Source organism: Saccopteryx bilineata, chromosome 11, assembly GCF_036850765.1.
Source record: "Saccopteryx bilineata isolate mSacBil1 chromosome 11, mSacBil1_pri_phased_curated, whole genome shotgun sequence".
Lineage (NCBI taxonomy): Eukaryota > Metazoa > Chordata > Mammalia > Chiroptera > Emballonuridae > Saccopteryx > Saccopteryx bilineata.
In genome coordinates, this window is record NC_089500.1 from 46,614,180 (window position 1) to 46,633,328 (window position 19,149).

The 19,149-nt window shown below is 41.7% G+C and overlaps 1 protein-coding gene across 1 annotated transcript in view; it reads right to left on the reverse strand.

Annotated features, from left to right (window-relative positions):
* MIB1 (MIB E3 ubiquitin protein ligase 1) overlaps positions 1 to 19,149 on the reverse strand; it is a 163,606-nt gene that overhangs the window by 62,589 nt on the left and 81,868 nt on the right. The window contains exon 10 of the mRNA XM_066247525.1: positions 4,450 to 4,557. Within this exon, the coding sequence (XP_066103622.1) occupies positions 4,450 to 4,557 (108 nt within the window). The remainder of the gene's footprint in view (positions 1 to 4,449; positions 4,558 to 19,149) is intronic.

A 19,149-nucleotide genomic window follows, 5' to 3' on the forward strand; every position in this document is an offset into this window, starting at 1 on the left:
TGGGAGTTTTATGGTTTTGCATCTTACATTTACTCCTGTATATACCCTAAAAAGATGGCTTAGTTTCATTTGCATATATCTGTCCAGTTTTCCCAACACCATCATTTATTTAATAGACTTTCTTCACCCAACTGTATATTGTTGCCTCCTTTGTCAAATATTAATTGACCATAGGTTTATTTCTCGGCTCTCCATTCTAGAACAAACCTCTTTTAAAGTCTGTTTCTCTGGACCATTCCAGACTTATCTGATGCCTTGTTTCCCTCACCTATAAAATTCTAACTTATCAACTTATTTGACCCATATGTTCATAAGCTGTCACAGACTTCAGTATTTAATTATCACCTCAATGGATTGAGGACAGTCAACCTTTAAAACTCAGCTCAGGCAACTCCTCTCCTATGAGATTTCTCATGACTCTCACAAAATTAATTTATCCCTCCTTCTATTATTTCTCACTTATCACATGATAGTATAATTATTTGTTTCCAACTTTGTCATTTTTATTCTACTCAGAGCTTCTTGGGGCTACAACTGTGTCTTAATCAACCTTGATTCCTAGGATGTACCACAGTGCCTATTAACTACTAAGAACCAAAATGGGTGTTGAATTGAATTTTAATATGCCTTAGTAACAATGATGTTTTTTCATAATTTTTTTATGTAAGTGTGCAGTTTAGTGATATTAAACACATTCATATTATTGTGCACCCCCACTATCATCCATCTTTGGAACTCTTTTCACCCTGAAAATCTGTTCTAGTAACAAACATACTTTTCAAACTGAAAGACGAATTATTTACAAACACGTATGGAGCCTCACTCCAATTTCAACCTTACCATGTTTATAGTATTAGTCATTTGTTTTGTATTTGAGTTTAATTAAGGCATAAAGAAACCTACTCTTATAAAACAGTCCCAAGTTCTTTCTCAACCCAACAGCTGCAGCACCCCTATTCTGAATGGCATGCCTGTCATGTGAACAAGAAACTTTTAGAAACACGAATGTATGAATAGTCTCTATGTTGCAAGGTTTAATGTTTAAATTATGAATCAGAAAGCATACTTTTTCAAACTTAGGTAAAAATAAATCTGGTTTCTCAGCCTCTTGCTTTATTAGTTATAATCAGAAAGGGCTTTGATAGTTCAGTGGTTATTGCTATTGTAGTTTCTGGATTCATCAAATAAAGAATGAGATATTCCCTCAGAAAATATGAAAACAAAAACAGAATAAAGTAACTACCTACCATTTCAAAATGCTAAATTTGAATTAAGTTTTTCTTACAAAAACCCTCTAACACATACTGGGTTCCTAAATTCACAACCAAGAAAGCTGTGACTTAAAAATTACTACTATAGCTTGACTAGTGGTGGTGCAGTGGAAAAAAGTGTCAACCTGGGATGCTGAGGACTCAGGTTAGAAACTCTGAGGTGGTTGGCTTGAGCACAGGCTCACCAGCATGAGCACAGGATCAACATGATCCCAAAGTTGCTGGCTTGAGCCCAAAGGTTAGTGACTTGAAGCCCAAGGTCAGTCACTGGCTTGAGCCCAAGGTCGCTGGTTTGAGCAAGTGGTCACTGGCTCAGCTTGAGCCTCCCTGTCAAAGCATGTATAAGAAGCAATCAATAAACAACTAAAGTGCGGCCATTAAGAGCTGATGCTTCTCATCTCTCTCCCTTTCCATTTCTATCTCTCTCTCAAGAAAAAAAAAAAAAAGGGTAAAAAAATTTACCATATTTCCCCAAGTATAAGACGCACCTTTTTTCCAAAAAATTTGGGGTATAAAAATTGGGTGCGTCTTATACAATGGTTGTAGATTTTTCACTTGCATTTTTTGCTTTTTCGCACTTGTTTATGCATTTATTGTTGAAGATAGTGATTCCTCATCAAACACAGATGAAGATAAACTAATGGATGGGAGTTTTGACAGTGATGAGTTGTATGTAGTATGAATTTTATAATGAATAAAACTTGAGTTCAATAACTTTATGTAATACATTTTTTTTCAAATTTCAGTCCCCAAAATTAAGGTGCATCTTATACATAAGAGCATCTTAGGCCCTGGCCGGTTGGCTCAGCAGTAGAGCATCGGCCTGGCGTGCGGGGAACCCGGGTTCGATTCCCGGCCAGGGCACATAGGAGAAGCACCCATTTGCTTCTCCACCCCGCCCCCCTCTTTCCTCTCTGTCTCTCTCTTCCCCTCCCGCAGCCAAGGCTCCATTGGAGCAAAGATGGCCCGGGCGCTGGGGATGGCTCCTTGGCCTCTGCCCCAGGTGCTAGAGTGGCTCTGGTCGCAGCAGAGCGACGCCCCAGAGGGGTAGAGCATCACCCCTGGTGGGCGTGCCGGGTGGGTCCCGGTCGGGCGCATGCGGGAGTCTGTCTGACTGTCTCTCCCCATTTCCAGCTTCGGAAAAATAAAAAAAAAAAAAAAAAAAAAAAAAAAAAAGAGCATCTTATACATGGGAAAATACAGTAGTACTACTGTAAGAGCAAAATCAAATTATCAATATATCATCTCATTCATAAAGAGAGTAATAAACTACTATATTGTTTGTTTATAGACATCTAATATGTTAATAAAATTCAAGGTCTTTTTAGGCAAAAGAAAATTCTAATAATAAAGATGATTTATTTACACCCATAGTGGCTCGTTAGTATCTGTCCAGCAACTTGAAATACACTGCTCACAAAAATTAGGGAATCAGGGAACGTGCAGATACTCCAGTACTTTCAGCCTTTTGTATAGTGCATTTTCATCAATGAAATAAAAGTTGGTTTTGCATCTCATTTGCATAATCAAACTTTGACTTACCATTTGTTTTTCTGATGTTCTTGTTTAATAAAAAAAATCAAATGGTTCTTTTTTATCATTTCATATTCATTTTGAAATATCCCCTAATTTTTGTGAGCAGTATATATAAAATTAGGGGGGTAAAGCAAAAATAATGTGAGACTTCTCTTCTAAAATATGTATCTTTAAATTTTTAATTAGCCTGACCAAGTGGTGGCACAGTGGATAGAGCGTTGGACTGGGATGCGGAGGACCCACATTCGAGACCCCGAGGTCACCAGCTCAAGCACGGGTTCATCTGGTTTGAGCAAAAGCTCACCAGCTTAGACCCAAGGTTGCTGGCTCAAGCAAGGGGTTACTAGGTCTGCTGAAGGCCCACAGTCAAGGCACATCTGAGAAAGCAATCAATGAACAACTAAGGTGTCACAACGCGCAATGAAAAACTCATCTCTCCGTTCCTGTCTGTCTGTCCCTATCTATCCCTCTCTCTGACTCTCTCTCTGTCTCTGTAAAAAAAAAAAAAAAAAAAAAAAAATTAATTAGTAAAAAGAGAGTGGTCCACCAATTAAGCTTTCAGATACTAAGTCCTTATTAAAATGGGGAGTGCGTCATTTGGACAAAATTGCAACATTCTGACTAGCATAACTTGATAAGAATTTGACTTATTACTAAATAATCTTACACTGAACTGAAATGTAATTTTAATACTTTTTTAGAAATAAGGTTATAGATAATTACAACAAAGGAAGCCATTCTTCAAACAACCCATAGAGGTTCTTAACTGAAAGTCCAATGATAGTAAAAAATATTTCATTTTAACAAGAATATACACTAAATTAAATTAAGTATAAAAAAACACAGAGTGATAAACATGTTCTGCAAAATCTTCAAAGATACACATTAAGGTCAAAAAAGAATATGACTAAAGAAATTCTAATATACTAGTTCCCTTACGAGAAAAAAAAAACATAATAAAGGCCTCTGAATGTCACAAATCAAGAAAATTTGACCCTGGATGGTTGGCTCAGTGGCAGAAAGTCGGTCTGGCATGTGGATATCCCAGGTTCGGTTCCCAGTCAGGGCGTACAGGAGAAGCAATCATCTGCTTTTCCATCCCTATCCCCCCCTCTCTTCTCTCTCTTCCTCTCCTCAGCCTTGGCTTGGTTGGAGTAAGTTGGCCCCAGGCGCTGAGGAAGGCTCCATGGCCTTGCCTCAGGCACTAAAATACATCAGTTACCCAGCAATGGAGCAACAGTGCTAGACGGGTAGAGCATCATCCCATAGGGGGCTTGATGGGTGGATCATCATTGGGGTGCATGCGGGAGTCTGTCTCTTGCCTCCCCACTTGCACTTAGGAAAATGAAAAAAAGAAAAATCTTGACCCAAATGATGTATATACCCTTCTCTCAACTTCCCATATAACTCTTGGGTGAACCCAACTGGGCCTCCAACAGCAGTTGGCGCTATTGTCAAGAATATTGAGAGTCGTAGGAAAACAAGAAATGCTTCAAGTTGCCTTTTGTCAAATTTTTTTTCAGTCAGCAGAACCTTGGGTGAATAATAAATTTCAAGAATGAAAACAATCCATCTCATGACATACAAGAACCATATCTAGAACATTTTTAATTAAAATATTTTTCAAGCTTAGTTTAATTACCTCTGCTTCTACATCCACATTTTGTTTCAAAAGTAACTTCAAAATGTCAACATGTCCATTCTGACTAGCAGCTTGCATAGCTGTGTGGCCAGCACACTGTCCATTTACCTAAATTTAAAAAAAGAATAAAGGAATGTCACAAATCAGAAACAGCCAATACATACATATATAGTATATGTTTAAACCTGACACATACATATATAGTATATGTTTAAACCTGACACATACATATATAGTATATATTTAAACCTGACACATATATATACAGTATATGTTTAAACCTGACACACTGCATGATTCTATGGAAATAATTTAGACCAGTGTTCTATATATCCTAGAATTGATCGCCAGTCACTCTCCTCTCTAATTTAGAGATAGGATGCAGGCATTTTTTAAAAATGAAAGTTCCACTGTTCAAGAAACTATGAAAGAACTGTTTAGCAATCTACCAAACTGGAAAAAAGGAAAAAAGAAAAAAAGAAATGAATGGAAGTGAGTTATATCAGTTTCATATATTTATTTCCATTTGGGTTAAAAATATCTCAGAGCCTATTTTCAGTGAAAAAGAAGCAATGAGATGAATGAAAAACGGTTAGGAAAAACAGTTAACTACAGTGTAAATATTTTCAATTCAACAAATATACCGAATACAAACTATAAGCAACCTACCATGAAGGACATACATAAATGGGTTATCAGGGTAGCTATATACAACTATTCTACAATACTATAGAGCAGTAATTGCCAACCTTGTCTTCACTTCAGATGTTGTGTGTAAGGGTAAATGCACAACTTACCAATGAATATATCCAAAACTAAATGCAATGCCTTAATCCCACAACATTTACTCCCATCCATAAAACAGACTTAAAAATGGTATTCTGACAACATATGTTTATATCCTGTCCCTCCTGAGACTACTGTGAGAGTGAAATAATTTAAAATGTAAAAAGCCATAAAGACAAGGGGAAAGGGAAAGATAACATTGAAAACAACAACAACACATTTTTGAAAAAGAGAAAGCAGGAAGAGAAATTTTAATTATTTTTATAGAGAAAAGGAAGACAAAGCTTGGGAACCCCAGACAAACTCAATACCTGCAAATATAAGCACATTAGAAGGCTAACAAAAGAAGCCCCAAGTATACATCTGATGTGCAATGGCCACACTCCAGGCTCTCTCCTCAAACTCAAGGCAGAGTATTAGTTGCTATGCATCTAGGCCCTATATAGGAAAAAGGAGGTGTCTTGCCCTCAAGCAACTGAATAGCCATAGAAAACAGACCCCTTCAGATGGTATTTAGAGATCCAAAAATCTCCATACACACATAATCACCATAATTCAGTCACTAAGTCTTATCCAGGTAAAGAGCTACCGATTAGATATAAATGAACAACTAAAGATCAGAGATTTGAGGAAGACTTCAAATACAAAAACAAAACAATAAAGGGCAAATAATTCAAATAAAAAACAAAGAAAATAAGGAGTGACTCGGCAATCCAGAGACACATTTGTTGCAAGGACAACATACCAACTGCAAGGAACACACACTTCACAGATAACTAAATTGGTATTCAAGAGAAAGGCTCCTGCCTGACCAGGCGCAGTGGATAGAGCGTCGGACTGGGATGCGGAAGTACCCAGGTTCGAGACTCCGAGGTCGCGCGCAGGCTCATCTGGCTTGAGCAAAGAGCTCCCCAGCTTGGACCCAAGGTCGCTGGCTCCAGCAAGGGGTTACTCGGTCTGCTGAAGGCCCACAGTCAAGGCACATGTGAGAAAGTAATCAATGAACAACTAAGAAGTCGCAACGCGCAACGAGAAACTGATGATTGATGCTTCTCATCTCTCTCTGTTCCTGTCTGTCTGTCCCTGTCTATCTCTGCCTCTGTAAAAAAATAAAAAATAAAATAAAATAAAAAAAAAGAGAAAGGCTCCTAGCTCCAGGTTCAAAATGGGGAGATTCTGAGCTCGCCTCCTCTCACTGACACCAAAACTAGAACAACTACCTCTGAGAATGACTTGAAGACTCTTTTGCAATTACAGATATAAAGAAAAAGCCACACTGAGAGGGTAGGTGGGGTAGAGACCCAGTGGATTGAGGGCCCACCCTAATCCCCTCCCTTCTTGTGTAGTGCTCCACAAGTCGGAGAGAGCGCACAACCAGAGGTCCGCCACTTAAAAGCAAGGGGAGGGGTCTGACCCCATCGCAGGGAACATGCATCAGGAAAAGGAGCCTCCATTACATATGGCTTTGAAAACCAGTAGAGGCCTGACAGTGAATAAAGCGTTGACCTGGAATGCCAAGATCGCTGGTTTGAAACCAGGGTTTCCCTGGTCAAAATACATATGGGAGTTGAGGCTTCCTGCTCCTTCCCCACTTGTCTCTCTCTCTCTCTCTCTCTCCTCTTTAAAATAAATAAATTCTTTAAAGAAAACAAACCAGCAGAACTTATTTGTGGGAGACCCTATGGCGGGCATGGCCAACATACGGCCCGCAGGCCGGATCTGGCCTGTGTAATGAATTTATACGGCCCGCGATTAAATATTTAATATTCTCCACTACTTTAAAATCTCAGCTACTCAGAAGCAGAAGCATCTTTGATTATTGGAAATCGAGATATTTAAGAAGATAGTGAGTGATACGTGGAAAAAAATTCCGCGTGACTAATCTAGGGTTAACTTCCAATAATTGGTCGAATGGATTCACGATACTTTTTTTTTTTTAATTCCATTAAAGATTTACAACTTTTGTACTCGTCTGTACTCGATATGAACTGTTTGACATTTAGCAGCGATGTGAAACCCACATTCTTTTAGGTGGAGTTTGCCAGTGCGCACCCAAGGTCAAACAATTCGTTATTTCTGTGGTCAAGTGTGCTGAATGAAGTGGCTTTGTAGCATAGACAACAGCTGCAGTTGATAACTGAAAACGTGTCCAGGCTGTTTGTAAATAGAAATAATTGTTTTATTTGCGATATAACCCCTTCAAGCTTATTCTATTAATTAAATATTGTTTCAATTGATTGTGATAGTTTGGATACTTATACAGTATGTAATTATATTTTTATTAAAATATAGTTTTATTAAAATAATATTGTATATTACAATTTTTTTCACTCACATTTATTCATAAACAAATTACATAATAAAATTTTGTTTACTTAAATGAGTCGTTTTTGTATTTAACATTTTTTAATTTTAATATTTTATCCAGCCTGTGAAAAAAGTTTTCTTTCTAATGGCCCGGGGGCAGAAACTGTTGCCCACACCGGCCTTAAGGGTTGTAGGAAACCAAAATTGTGCTCTTTCAAAGTTCTAGCACAGAGGCAGCAAGCAGTGTGAAAAGTCCCTGGGTCATTTGTAAAAGTGATATGTTGACTAACTTTAGGGCATGTGGAGGGACACACTGTTAACTCTCTCCAGGCTCAAAAGTGGTAGTGGGTGTCATTTTTCCCCCCTTCCTTTACTCTCCTTCTACCTAACAGGTCTGACATTGGCAGACACTATTTGTGACACTCTCCATTAAGACTTGCTAAATGGCTTGCCCCATCCTGGTGTTTCCCTGAGGACCCACCTAGATTGGCACCCCTTCAAAGTGGCTCCTGCCCAGCCACACTTGGTGGGCGTCCTCAACTGGCACAAAAAAACAACAGTGTGTCTGCAAGTCAAGGTTGAGCCTCTCAGCCAGCCACACCAAAGGCATGCTTGCACACCAGTGCACCCCTGTTGGGCAACTAAGTTTTAACAATGTTTTTTAAGTTTGCTCGCTTATATTTTGCATTGGCCTGGGCAGCAGCGCCATGTGTATGTACAGGAAGAGAATTAAGAGTTGGTCAGGCCCCACACCTATCCAGGCAAGGGACCAGCCTCGTCCATCAGTGTGTCCACAGCACAACAGGAGGCCAAGCTAGTCCACACAGAAAATATCTCTGAAGCACCAGGCTCTCGTGAAGAGAGGGCACTCCATCTCTGCCCTCTGCCACATTAGGACACCTTTTAAATACGGCAACTTTTTCAAGACCAAGAGACATAGTTAATCTATCTAATACATAGAAACACATAGGCAAAATAAAGACACAAAAGATTATGTTCCAAGTAAAAAAACAAGATAAAACCCCTGAAAAAAGTACTAAATGAGAGAGATAAGCTATCTATCTACTAGATAAATAGTTCAAAGTAATAGTCAAAAAGGTGCTTAACAAACTTTGTAGACAAGTGGATAAACTCAGTGAGAACTTCAACAAAGACATAAAAACTGTAAAAAAAAATTATCAGAACTGAAATGAAAAAATATACTAGAGGGAATCAAAAGCAGCTTAGATAACAAAGAAGAATAAATCAGCAATCAGAAAAACAAGATAGTGGAAATCACCCAACTGGAAGATCAAAAAGAAAAAAATTAATAAGAATGAGGATAGCACAAGGCATCTCTGGGACAACAAGTGTAATAACACTAAATTCATTGGGGTCCCAGAAGGAGAAGAGAGAGAGAAAGGGATAGAAAACCTCACTGAAGAAATAAGCGCCAGCATGACCAGGCAGTAGCGCAGTAGATAGTCTGTCAGACTGGGATGCAGAGGACCCAGGTTCGAAACCCTGAGGTCATAGGCTCATCTGGCTTGAGCATGGGCTCACCAGCTTGAGCACAGGGTCGTTGGCTTGAGCATGGGACTATAGACATGACCCCATGGTCGCTGGCTAGAATCCAAAGGTCGCTGGCTTGAGCCCAAAGGTCACTTGCTTGAAGCCCAAGGTTGCTTACTTGAGTCCAAAGGTTGCTAGCTCGAGCAAGGGGTCACTCGCTCTGCTGTAGCCCCTTGGTCAAGGCACATATGAGAAAGCAATCAATGAACAACTAAGGAACCGCAACGAAAAATTGATGCTTCTCATCTCTCTCCCTTCCTGTCTGTCCCTATCTGTCCCTCTCTCTGGAAAGGGAGGGGGGGGGGAGGAAGTGAGTGAATAAGGGACAAAAATTTCTCTAACTTGACGAAAGAAACTTTTAGTCCAGAAAGCATAGAGAGTCCCAATCAAGATGAATCCAAAGAGACTCACACAAAAACACATCATAATTAAAGAGAGAATCTTAAAAGCAGCAAGAGAGGCCCTGGCCAGTTGGCTCAGCGGTGGAGCGTCGGCCTGGCGTGTGGGGGACCCGGGTTCGATTCCCGGCCAGGGCACATAGGAGAAGCGCCCATTTGCTTCTCCACGCCCCCCCCCTTCCTCTCTGTCTCTCTCTTCCCCTCCCGCAGCCAAGGCTCCATTGGAGCAAGGATGGCCCGGGCGCTGGGGATGGCTCCTTGGCCTCTGCCCCAGGCGCTAGAGTGGCTCTGGTGCACGGCAGAGCGACGCCCCAGAGGGGCAGAGCATTGCCCCCTGGTGGGCAGAGCGTCACCCCTGGTGGGCAGAGCATCGCCCCTGGTGGGCGTGCCGGGTGGATCCCGGTCGGGTGCATGCGGGAGTCTGTCTGACTGTCTCTCCCCGTTTCCAGCTTCGGAAAAATACAAAAAAAATAAATAAATAAAAATAAAAAATAAAAAAGCAGCAAGAGACATATCTAGTTACATACAAGGGAATGTGCATAAGACTATAAACTGAGTTTTCAACAAAAACTTTTCAGGACAGAAATGAGTGGCACGATATATTAAATGTGATGAAAGAGAAAAAAACCTATAACTAACAATACTCTACCTAGAAAGATCATCACTCAGAATTGAAGGAGATAGTTTCCCAGACAAGGAAAAGCTAAAAATGTTTATCACCATTAAACTGGCATTACAAGAAATGTTAAAGGGAATTCTTTAAGTGGAAAAGAAAAAGCCACCTGACCAGATGGTGGCACAGTAGATCAAGTGTCGCCCTGAGATGCTGAAGACCCAGGCTTGAGCGCTAGGCTCATTCGGCTTAAGAGCGGGATTGCTGGCTTGAGCGTGGTATCATAGACATTTCCCCATGGTCACTGGCTTGAGCCCAATGTCACTTGCTTAAGTAAGGGGTCACTTGCTAGGCTGGAACCCCCTGGCCAAGGTATGTATGAGAAGCAATCAATGAACAACTAACTAAAGTGCCGCAACTACAAGCTGATGCTTCTCATCTCTCACTTAAAAAAAAAAAAAACAAGACCGTTATACATGTTGTATACATGAGACTCAATTTTTTATCGAAAGACACACACAGACTAAAAGAAAAGGATTAGAAAAAGATACTTAATGTAATATGGAACCAAAAAAAGCTATGATACCAATACTTACACTAGACAAAATAGACTTTAAAACAAAAACTACAGGACTTTCCTAAAATCTTTCAAGGGTTTACAAACCCTAAACAAGCAGTATCTGGCCTTGGTGTGTCCCATACCTTTGCTAAGTGGCCCAAGTCCGGTACTGGTGGCAGCCAGCCTCAGTTTATCGCTTAGCCTCTCCTGAGCATTTCCAAGCCCAACATGAGAAACAGCCATCTTCAGATTCTTGAGTGGGCCCAGGCAGCTGGTAATCTTGGCCTGCACCTTCTGGGAGGCCCCCGAGCCAGCAAACCCAGTAGACAGCTTCAGAAAATGCAAAATCACCACTCAATCATCTCCTTAAGTGACACACTCAAGAGGCAGACTCACTGGGCAATAGAGCCCCACAGAAGCGAGTCTGCTCCATGGGGTCAGCCCCTGCACAGCAGTTCCTTCACTACTGTCATGGTAAGGCCTCACACCTGATGGATCTGGGGGTAAATTCATCCCATTGATATGCCAACAGCAATCCAGGAACCACTGGCCTCTACAGGACACTTACTATATATACTACTCTACCAAGACTGGAAGACACAGCAGCTCTACCTAATACACAGAAAAAAAGTCAGGAAGGCTCCCAAAGTGAGGAGACAAACATGTCCCAAATGAAAGACTGGGAGGAATCTCCAGAAAAAGAACAAAATGAAATAAAAGCAAGTAATCTATCAGATACAGAGTTCAAAACACTTGTTATAAGAATATTCAAGGGCCCTGGCCAGCTGGCTCAGTGGCAGAGTATCAACCTGGTGTATCCGTTCCAGGTTCAATTCCCAGTCAAGGCACACAGGAGAGGCAACCATCTGCTTCTCCTCCCTTCTCCCTCCCATTTTCTCTCTCTCTTCCTCTTTTCCTCTTCCCCTCCCGCAGTCATAACTCGACTGATCTGAGCGCATCAGGCCCTGGCACTGAAGATGGCTCTGTAGAGCCTCTGCCTCACACACTTAAAATAGCTTGGTTTTAATCATTGGCCCCAGATGAGGGTTGCCGGGTGGATCCTGGTCAGGGCACATGTGGAAGTCTGTCTCACTATCTCCCTTCCTCTCACTTAAAAAATAAAGAATACTTGGAGGGTTGCAAGAGGGCAACAGAGTAGGTGGACATTCCAACTCACACCTCCCAGAACCAAAGTGGATTACAACTTAATTTTAAGTGCAATCATCTTGAAAAACCAACTTTGAACTAAACTAAGAAGATTCTATAACCAAGGACCCCCAAAGAAACCACACTGAGACTGGTGGGAAAGGCGGAGACACAGAAAGGGCTGCCCCGCTCCTAGGAGCGAGCGGCGGCCCGGAGGGACTCTCGTAGCGGGGTGGGTTGCCCAGAGGGTTGTAGGTCCTCAGCCCTGGGACCAGAGTCCCAGCCAAGAGCCCCAGAGCCTAGAAGAGGCATATGGACAGTATCTAGCTGGAAAAGAGCCAGATATGGTTTGTGAGGAAGAGACAGAACTCTCAGACCCAGGCTCTGTCTTAAAGGGACTGTGCAGAAAACCTTGTTCACAGCCACTTACCCAGAGCTCTGGGAACGGGAAGTGCTGAGAGGACTGGAGTTGCCAGAGGAGAAGGTAATCTAGAGGCACAGGGAGAGACACTTTGAGAGACAGCCATACTAACCCTGGGCTTCATCACTCCCAAAATCTAAAGTGACCATTTTTCCTGGGAGCAGCAACACCAGCAAAGGGAAGAAAATTACCTCACCAACTGGAGGCACTCCTGCTCCAGTCAGAGCAAGGAGGCGCTTAGAAGCAAGGAGCACGTCAGGGACACAGGTAGTGAGTGCTGAAGTCTACGCCACAAGCTGGAGGGTGGGCGTGCTGGTGGCGGCCAGCACAGCTGCAGGGGCCCAGGTAGCCTGAGCACGTGTGCGCGGGTTCGCCCACTGTGGTGCAGGCCCAGGTGGTAGCAGCGGCAGGGGGCCAGGACGGCCAGAGCGTGTGCGTGAAAGCCCACCGAGCGCAGCAACGCAAGCTGAGGCGACCATGGGGCAGCCTGAGCACAGTAGCCAAAGCTGTGGCAAATACAACAGAAGCCCCAGCACAGCAGCAGAAGCCACAGCTGCTGTGGTGCCAGCAGTGCCCGAGCCCCAACGCCCGTGGCAGCGGCAGTGGTGGCGGAGGACCAGTGGACAGACCAACATAGGGAACACAGTGGCCACTATTTTTTTCTATTTTATTTTTTCTTCTGAGGGCTAAAAAGAAGAAAAAATAAAATAGAAAAAAAAAGTCTGGGCCCTGGCCGGTTGGCTCAGTGGTAGAGCATTGGCCTGGCATGTAGGAGTCCCAGGTTCAATTTTCGGCCAGGGCACACAAGAGAAGCGCCCGTCTACCTCTTCACCCCTCCCCCCTCTCCTTCCTCTCTGTCTCTCTCTTCCCCTCCTGCAGCAGAGGCTCCATTCAAGCAAAATTGGCCCGGCCACTGAGGATGGCTCTGTGGCCTCTGCCTCAGGAGCTAGAATGGCTCTGGTTGCAACAGAGCAACACCCCCTGGTGGACATGCAGGGTGGATCCCGGTCAGGCGCATGTGGGAGTCTGTCTGAATGCCTCCCTGTTTCCAACTTTAGAAAAATACAAAAAAAAGAAGTCTGAATAGAATGACACCCAAGGCTAAGGGGCAAGCCACATCCAATACCATACCTAATCTCTGAATTATAGTACTGAGCCCAACAAGCAGCCACCAATAAGAGGTGACAGAAAGCGGATCTCAGGAGAACTTGAACTTTTAAATGAACTTCCCCCCGGCCAAGAGAAGATAAAAGCTAGCCTAGGAGTGCAGCTGATATTTACAACAGCACCTGGGCCCAGCAGAGACAGGCACAAAATCTGTATCTCCTGTAGCTCCAAAAAGGTTGTAAGGGCGAGTCATAGGCAGTGATCCCCACTGATCTGCACCAGGCTCCGGCCAGGGAGGTCCAGGGCGGGAACATCCAGTGGCCAGATATGGAGGGCATCAGTTCAGGACGTAACAACCCTTATTAGAGTGGTATCTTAACAAAGGGCTCCTCGCCTGACCTGTGATGGCGCAGTGGATAAAGCTTCAGGGGGAATGCTCAGGTCGCCGGTTCAAAAGCCTGGGATAGCCCAGTCAAGGCACATATGGGAGTTGGTACTTCCTGCTCCTCCCTCCTTTCTCTTTCTCTCTCCTCTCTCTTTCTCTCTCCTCCCTAAAAATGTATTAAAAACTGAAAAAAGGAAGGGCTCCTCACACCTCACCCAGCTAAACCATAGAAAATGCCAACACAAATAGCAAAAAAATAGTGACAGCAGACAAGTAACTCACAGCGAATTACAAACAACAGCTGATGCCAACCCAAGAAAATCTAGAAACAATACAACTGGAAATTGGAGGCAGACAATACCAACCCTAGACTCAGCTAGCTACACAAACAACACACCCAGAGGAGGAGTCTATACACAGACAAAATGGGAAGACAGAGAACTGTAATCCAAATAAATCAACAAGAGAAATCCTCAGAAAAAGAATTGAATGAGATGGAAATAACCAAATTACCAGATGCAGTGTTTAAAATAATGATTGTTACGATGCTCAAAGATCTTAGAGCAAAACTGAATAGACATAATGAACACCTAAATAAAGAGACAGCAAGCATCAAAAAGGACATTGAAATCATAAAAAAGAACCAGTTAGAAATGATAAATACAATATCAGAAATGAAGACGACACTAGAAGAAATTAAAAGTAGGCTGAATGAAGCAGAGAATCTAATCAGTCATTTAGAGGACAAGATAAATGAAAGCACGGAAGTAGAGCAGCAAAAATAAAAGAGGCTCAAAAAGACTCAGGAAACTCTGAGAGAGCTCTGTGACAACATGAAGAGGAACAACATCCACATCATAGGGGTTCCTGAAGGAGAAGACAAAGAACAAGGGGTGGAAACCTGTTTAAGAAATCATTGCTGAAATCTTCCCTAAATTGATAAAGGAAAACTTCACACAAGCTCAAGAAGCACAGAGAGTCCCATTAAACAGGAACCCAAAGAAGCCTACACAACACAAAGACACACCATAATCAAAATACAAAAATTAAGGGATAAGGAAAGAATAATAAAAGCTGCAAGAGAAAAGCAGTCACTTACCTACAGAGAAGCCCCCATAGGGATGACATCAGACTTCTCAAAAGAAACACTGGAGGCCAGAAGGGAATGGCAAGAAATATTCAAAGTAATGCAAAACAAGAGGCTACAACCAAAATTTCTTTATCTAGCAAGGCTTTCATTTAAAATTAAAGGAGAAATAAAAGGCTTCCCAGACAAAAAAAAAAAAAAAAAAAACTCAAGGAATTACAACCAAACCAATGCTGCAAGAAATGTTAAGGGGCCTGATGTAAACAGAACAAAGGGGAAAAAGATCTAGACAAAGAATGCAGATTTAAAGAATGGCAATAAACAACTATATATCAATAATAACCTTAAATATAAATGGATTAAATACTCTAAGCAAAAGATATAGGGTAGCTGCATGGATAAGAAAACAGGACCCAGACCCTGGCCAGTTGGCTCAGTGGTAGAGCGTCGGCCTGGTGTGCAGGGGACCCGGGTTCAATTCCCGGCCAGGGCACATAGGAGAAGCGCCCATTTGCTTCTCCACCCCCACCCCCTCCTTCCTCTCTGTCTGTCTCTTCCCCTCCAGCAGCAAGGCTCCATTGGAGCAAAGATGGCCCGGGTGCTGGGGATGGCTCCTTGGCCTCTGCCCCAGGCGCTAGAGTGGCTCTGGTCACGGCAGAGCGACGCCCCAGAGGGGCAGAGCATCGCCCCCTGGTGAGCAGAGCTTTGCCCCTGGTGGGCGTGCCGGGTGGATCCCGGTCGGGCGCATGCGGGAGTCTGGCTGACTGTCTCTCCCCGTTTCCAGCTTCAGAAAAATACAAAAAAAAAAAAAGAAGAAAAAAGAAAACAGGACCCATACATATGATGTCTACAAGAGACCCACCTCAAAACAAAAGAAAAACACAGACTGAAAGTGAAAGGATGAAAAATAATATTTCATGCAAATGGAAATTTAAAAAAAGCTGGGGTAGCAATACCTATATCTGACAAAAAAGACTTTAAAACAAAGGATATAGTAAGGGATAAAAAGGGTCACTACATAATGATAAAGGGAGCAATCCAACAGGAAGATATAACCATTATACTATTTATGAGCCTAATATAGGAGCACCTAAATTTAGAAAGCAGATTTTGATGGACATAAAGGGCAAAATCAACAGCAATACAATAATAGTAGGTAATCTTAATACCCCACTAACATCTCAAGAAAGAAAATTAACAAAGAAACAGCAGCCTTAAAGGACATACTAGATCAACAGGATTTAATAGATATCTTCAGAACCTTTCACCCTAAAGCAGCAGAACATACATTCTTTTCAAGTGCTCATGGTACGTTCTCTAGGATAGACCAAATGCTGGAAAAGAAAACAAGTCTCAATAAATTGAAGTAGACTGAAATCATATCATGCATCTTCTCTGATCACAATGGCATGAAACTAGAAATCAACTACAACAGAAAAAACATTCAAACACTTGGAGACTAAACAGCATGTTATTAAATAACAAATGGGTTAACAATGAGATCAAAGAAGAAATCAAAACTTTCCTTGAAGCAAATGAAAATAAACACACAACAACTCAAAATTTATGAGACTCAGCAAAAGCAGTCCTGAGAGGGAAGTTCATAGCATTACAGGCATACCTTAAGAAGCAAGAAAAAGCCCAAATAAACAACCTAACCCTGCATCTAAAAGAACTAGAAAAAGAACAACAAGCAAAGCCCAGAGGAAGTAGAAGGAAGGAAATAATAAAGATCAGAGGGGAAATAAATGGCATAGAGGCTAAAGAAACAATACAGAGGATCAATGAAACCAGGAGCTGGTTCTTTGAAAAGGTAAAGAAGACTGATGAACCTTTAACCAGACTCACCAAAAAAAAAAAAAGAGAGAGAACTCAAATAAAATTAGAAATGAGAGTGGAGAAGTAACAACTGACACAGCAGAAATACAAAGGATTGTAAGAAAATACTATGAAGAACTGTATGTCAAAAAATTAGACAACCTAGGTGAAATGGACAAATTCCTTGAAACATAAAATCTTTCAAAAATCAATCTAGAAGAATCGGGAAACCTAAATAGACCAATTACTTCAAATGAGATTGAAACAATTATCAAAAAACTCCCAACAAACAAAAGTCCTAGGCCAGATGTCTTCACAGGCATATTTTACCAAATATTCAAAGAAGAACTAATTCCTAACCTTCTCAAGATATTTCAAAAAATTCAAGAGGAGGGAAGACTTCTAAACTCCTTTTATGAGGTGAACATAATCCTCATTCCAAAACCAGGCAAAGACACTACAAAGAAAGAAAACTATAGGCCAGTATTCCTGAAGAACTTAGATGCTAAAATTCTCAACAAAATATTAGCAAACCAGATCCAGCAATACATAAAAAAATCATACATCATGATCAAGTGGGATTTATTTTAGGGAGGTAAGACTGGTACAATATTTGCAAAACAATCAATGTGATCATCACATAAACAAAAGGAAAAAGAAAAATCACATGATAATATCAAAAGACGCAGAAAAAGCATTTGATAAAATCTAGCACCCATTCATGATCAAAACCCTCAGGAAAGTGGGAATACAGGGAACATATCTCAACATGATAAAGGCCATCTATGAGAAACCCACAGCCAACATCATACTCAATGGACAAAAATTAAAAGCAATCCCCTTAAGATAAAGAACAAGGCAGGGGTGCCCCTTTCACCACTATTACTCATAGTCCTGGAAGTCCTAGCCACAGCAATCACACAAGAAGTAGAAATAAAAGGCATCCAAACTGGAAAAAGAGAAGTAAAACTATCATTATTTGGTGATGACATGACACTATACATAGAAAACCCTACAGTCTCAGTCAAAAAACTACTGGATCTGATAAAGGAATTCAGCGAGGTGGCAGGATATAAAATTAATGCTCAAAAATCAGTGGCATTGCCCTGGCCGGTTGGCTCAGCGGTAGAGCGTCAGCCTGGCGTGCGGGGGACCCGGGTTCGATTCCCGGCCAGGGCACATAGGAGAAGCGCCCATTTGCTTCTCCATCCCCCCCCCCCTCCTTCCTCTCTGTCTCTCTCTTCCCCTCCGGCAGCCGAGGCTCCATTGGAGCAAAAGATGGCCCGGGCGCTGGGGATGGCTCCTTGGCCTCTGCCCCAGGTGCTAGAGTGGCTCTGGTCGCAGCAGAGCGACGCCCCGGAGGGGCAGAGCATCGCCCCCTGGTGGGCAGAGCGTCGCCCCCTGGTGGGCGTGCCCGGTGGATCCCAGTCGGGCGCTTGCGGGACTCTGTCTGACTGCCTCTCCCCATTTCCAGCTTCAGAAAAATACAAAAAAAAAAAAAAAAAAATCAGTGGCATTTTTATACACCAACAATGAACTTTCTGAGAGAGAAATTAAGAAAACAATCCCCTTCACTATTGCAAAAAAAAAAAAGTACCTAGGAGAAAATTTAACCAAGGAGGTTAAAGACTTGTACCTGGAAAATTATAAAACATTGATTAAAAAAATCAAAGAAGATACAAACAAGTGGAAGCATATACCGTGTCCATGGATAGGAAGAATACACATCATTAATATGTCTATATTACCCATAGCTATCTATAAATTCAATGCAATTCCTATTAAAATATCAATGGCATACTTCAAAGATACAGAACAAATATTCCATAAATTTATATGGAACCAAAAAAGAACACGAATAGCCTCAGCAATCTTAAAAAGAAAAATAAAGTGGGTGGTATCACACCTCCTGATATCAAGTTATACTACAAGGTCACTGTACTCAAAACAGCTTGGTACTGGCATAGGAACAGGCATACAGATCAACGGAAAGGATAGAGAACCCAGAAATAAACCCACACACCTTTATGGACAATTGATATTTGACAAAGGAGGTAAAAGCACACAATGGAGTAAAGAAAGTCTCTTTAACAAATGGTGTTGGAAAAATTGGACAGGTACTTGCAAGGAAATGAAACTAGACCACCAACATACACCATACACAAAAATAAACTCAAAATGGATAAAAGATTTAAATGTAGGTCATCAAACCATAATCATCTTGGAAGAAAACATAGGCAGGAAGCTCTCTGACATCTCTCACAGCAATATATTTGCTAATTTATCTCCACAGGCAAGTAAAATAAAGGGCAGGATGAACAAATGGGACTATATCAAGCTAAAAAGCTTTTGCACAGCTAAAGACAATACGAACAAAATATAAAGACAAACCACACAATGGGAAAACATATTCAACAATACGTCTGATAAGGGGTTAATAACCAAAATTTATAAAGAACTTATAAAACTCAACACCAGGAAAGTAAGCACCCCAAATCAAAAAATGGTCAAAGAACTGAATA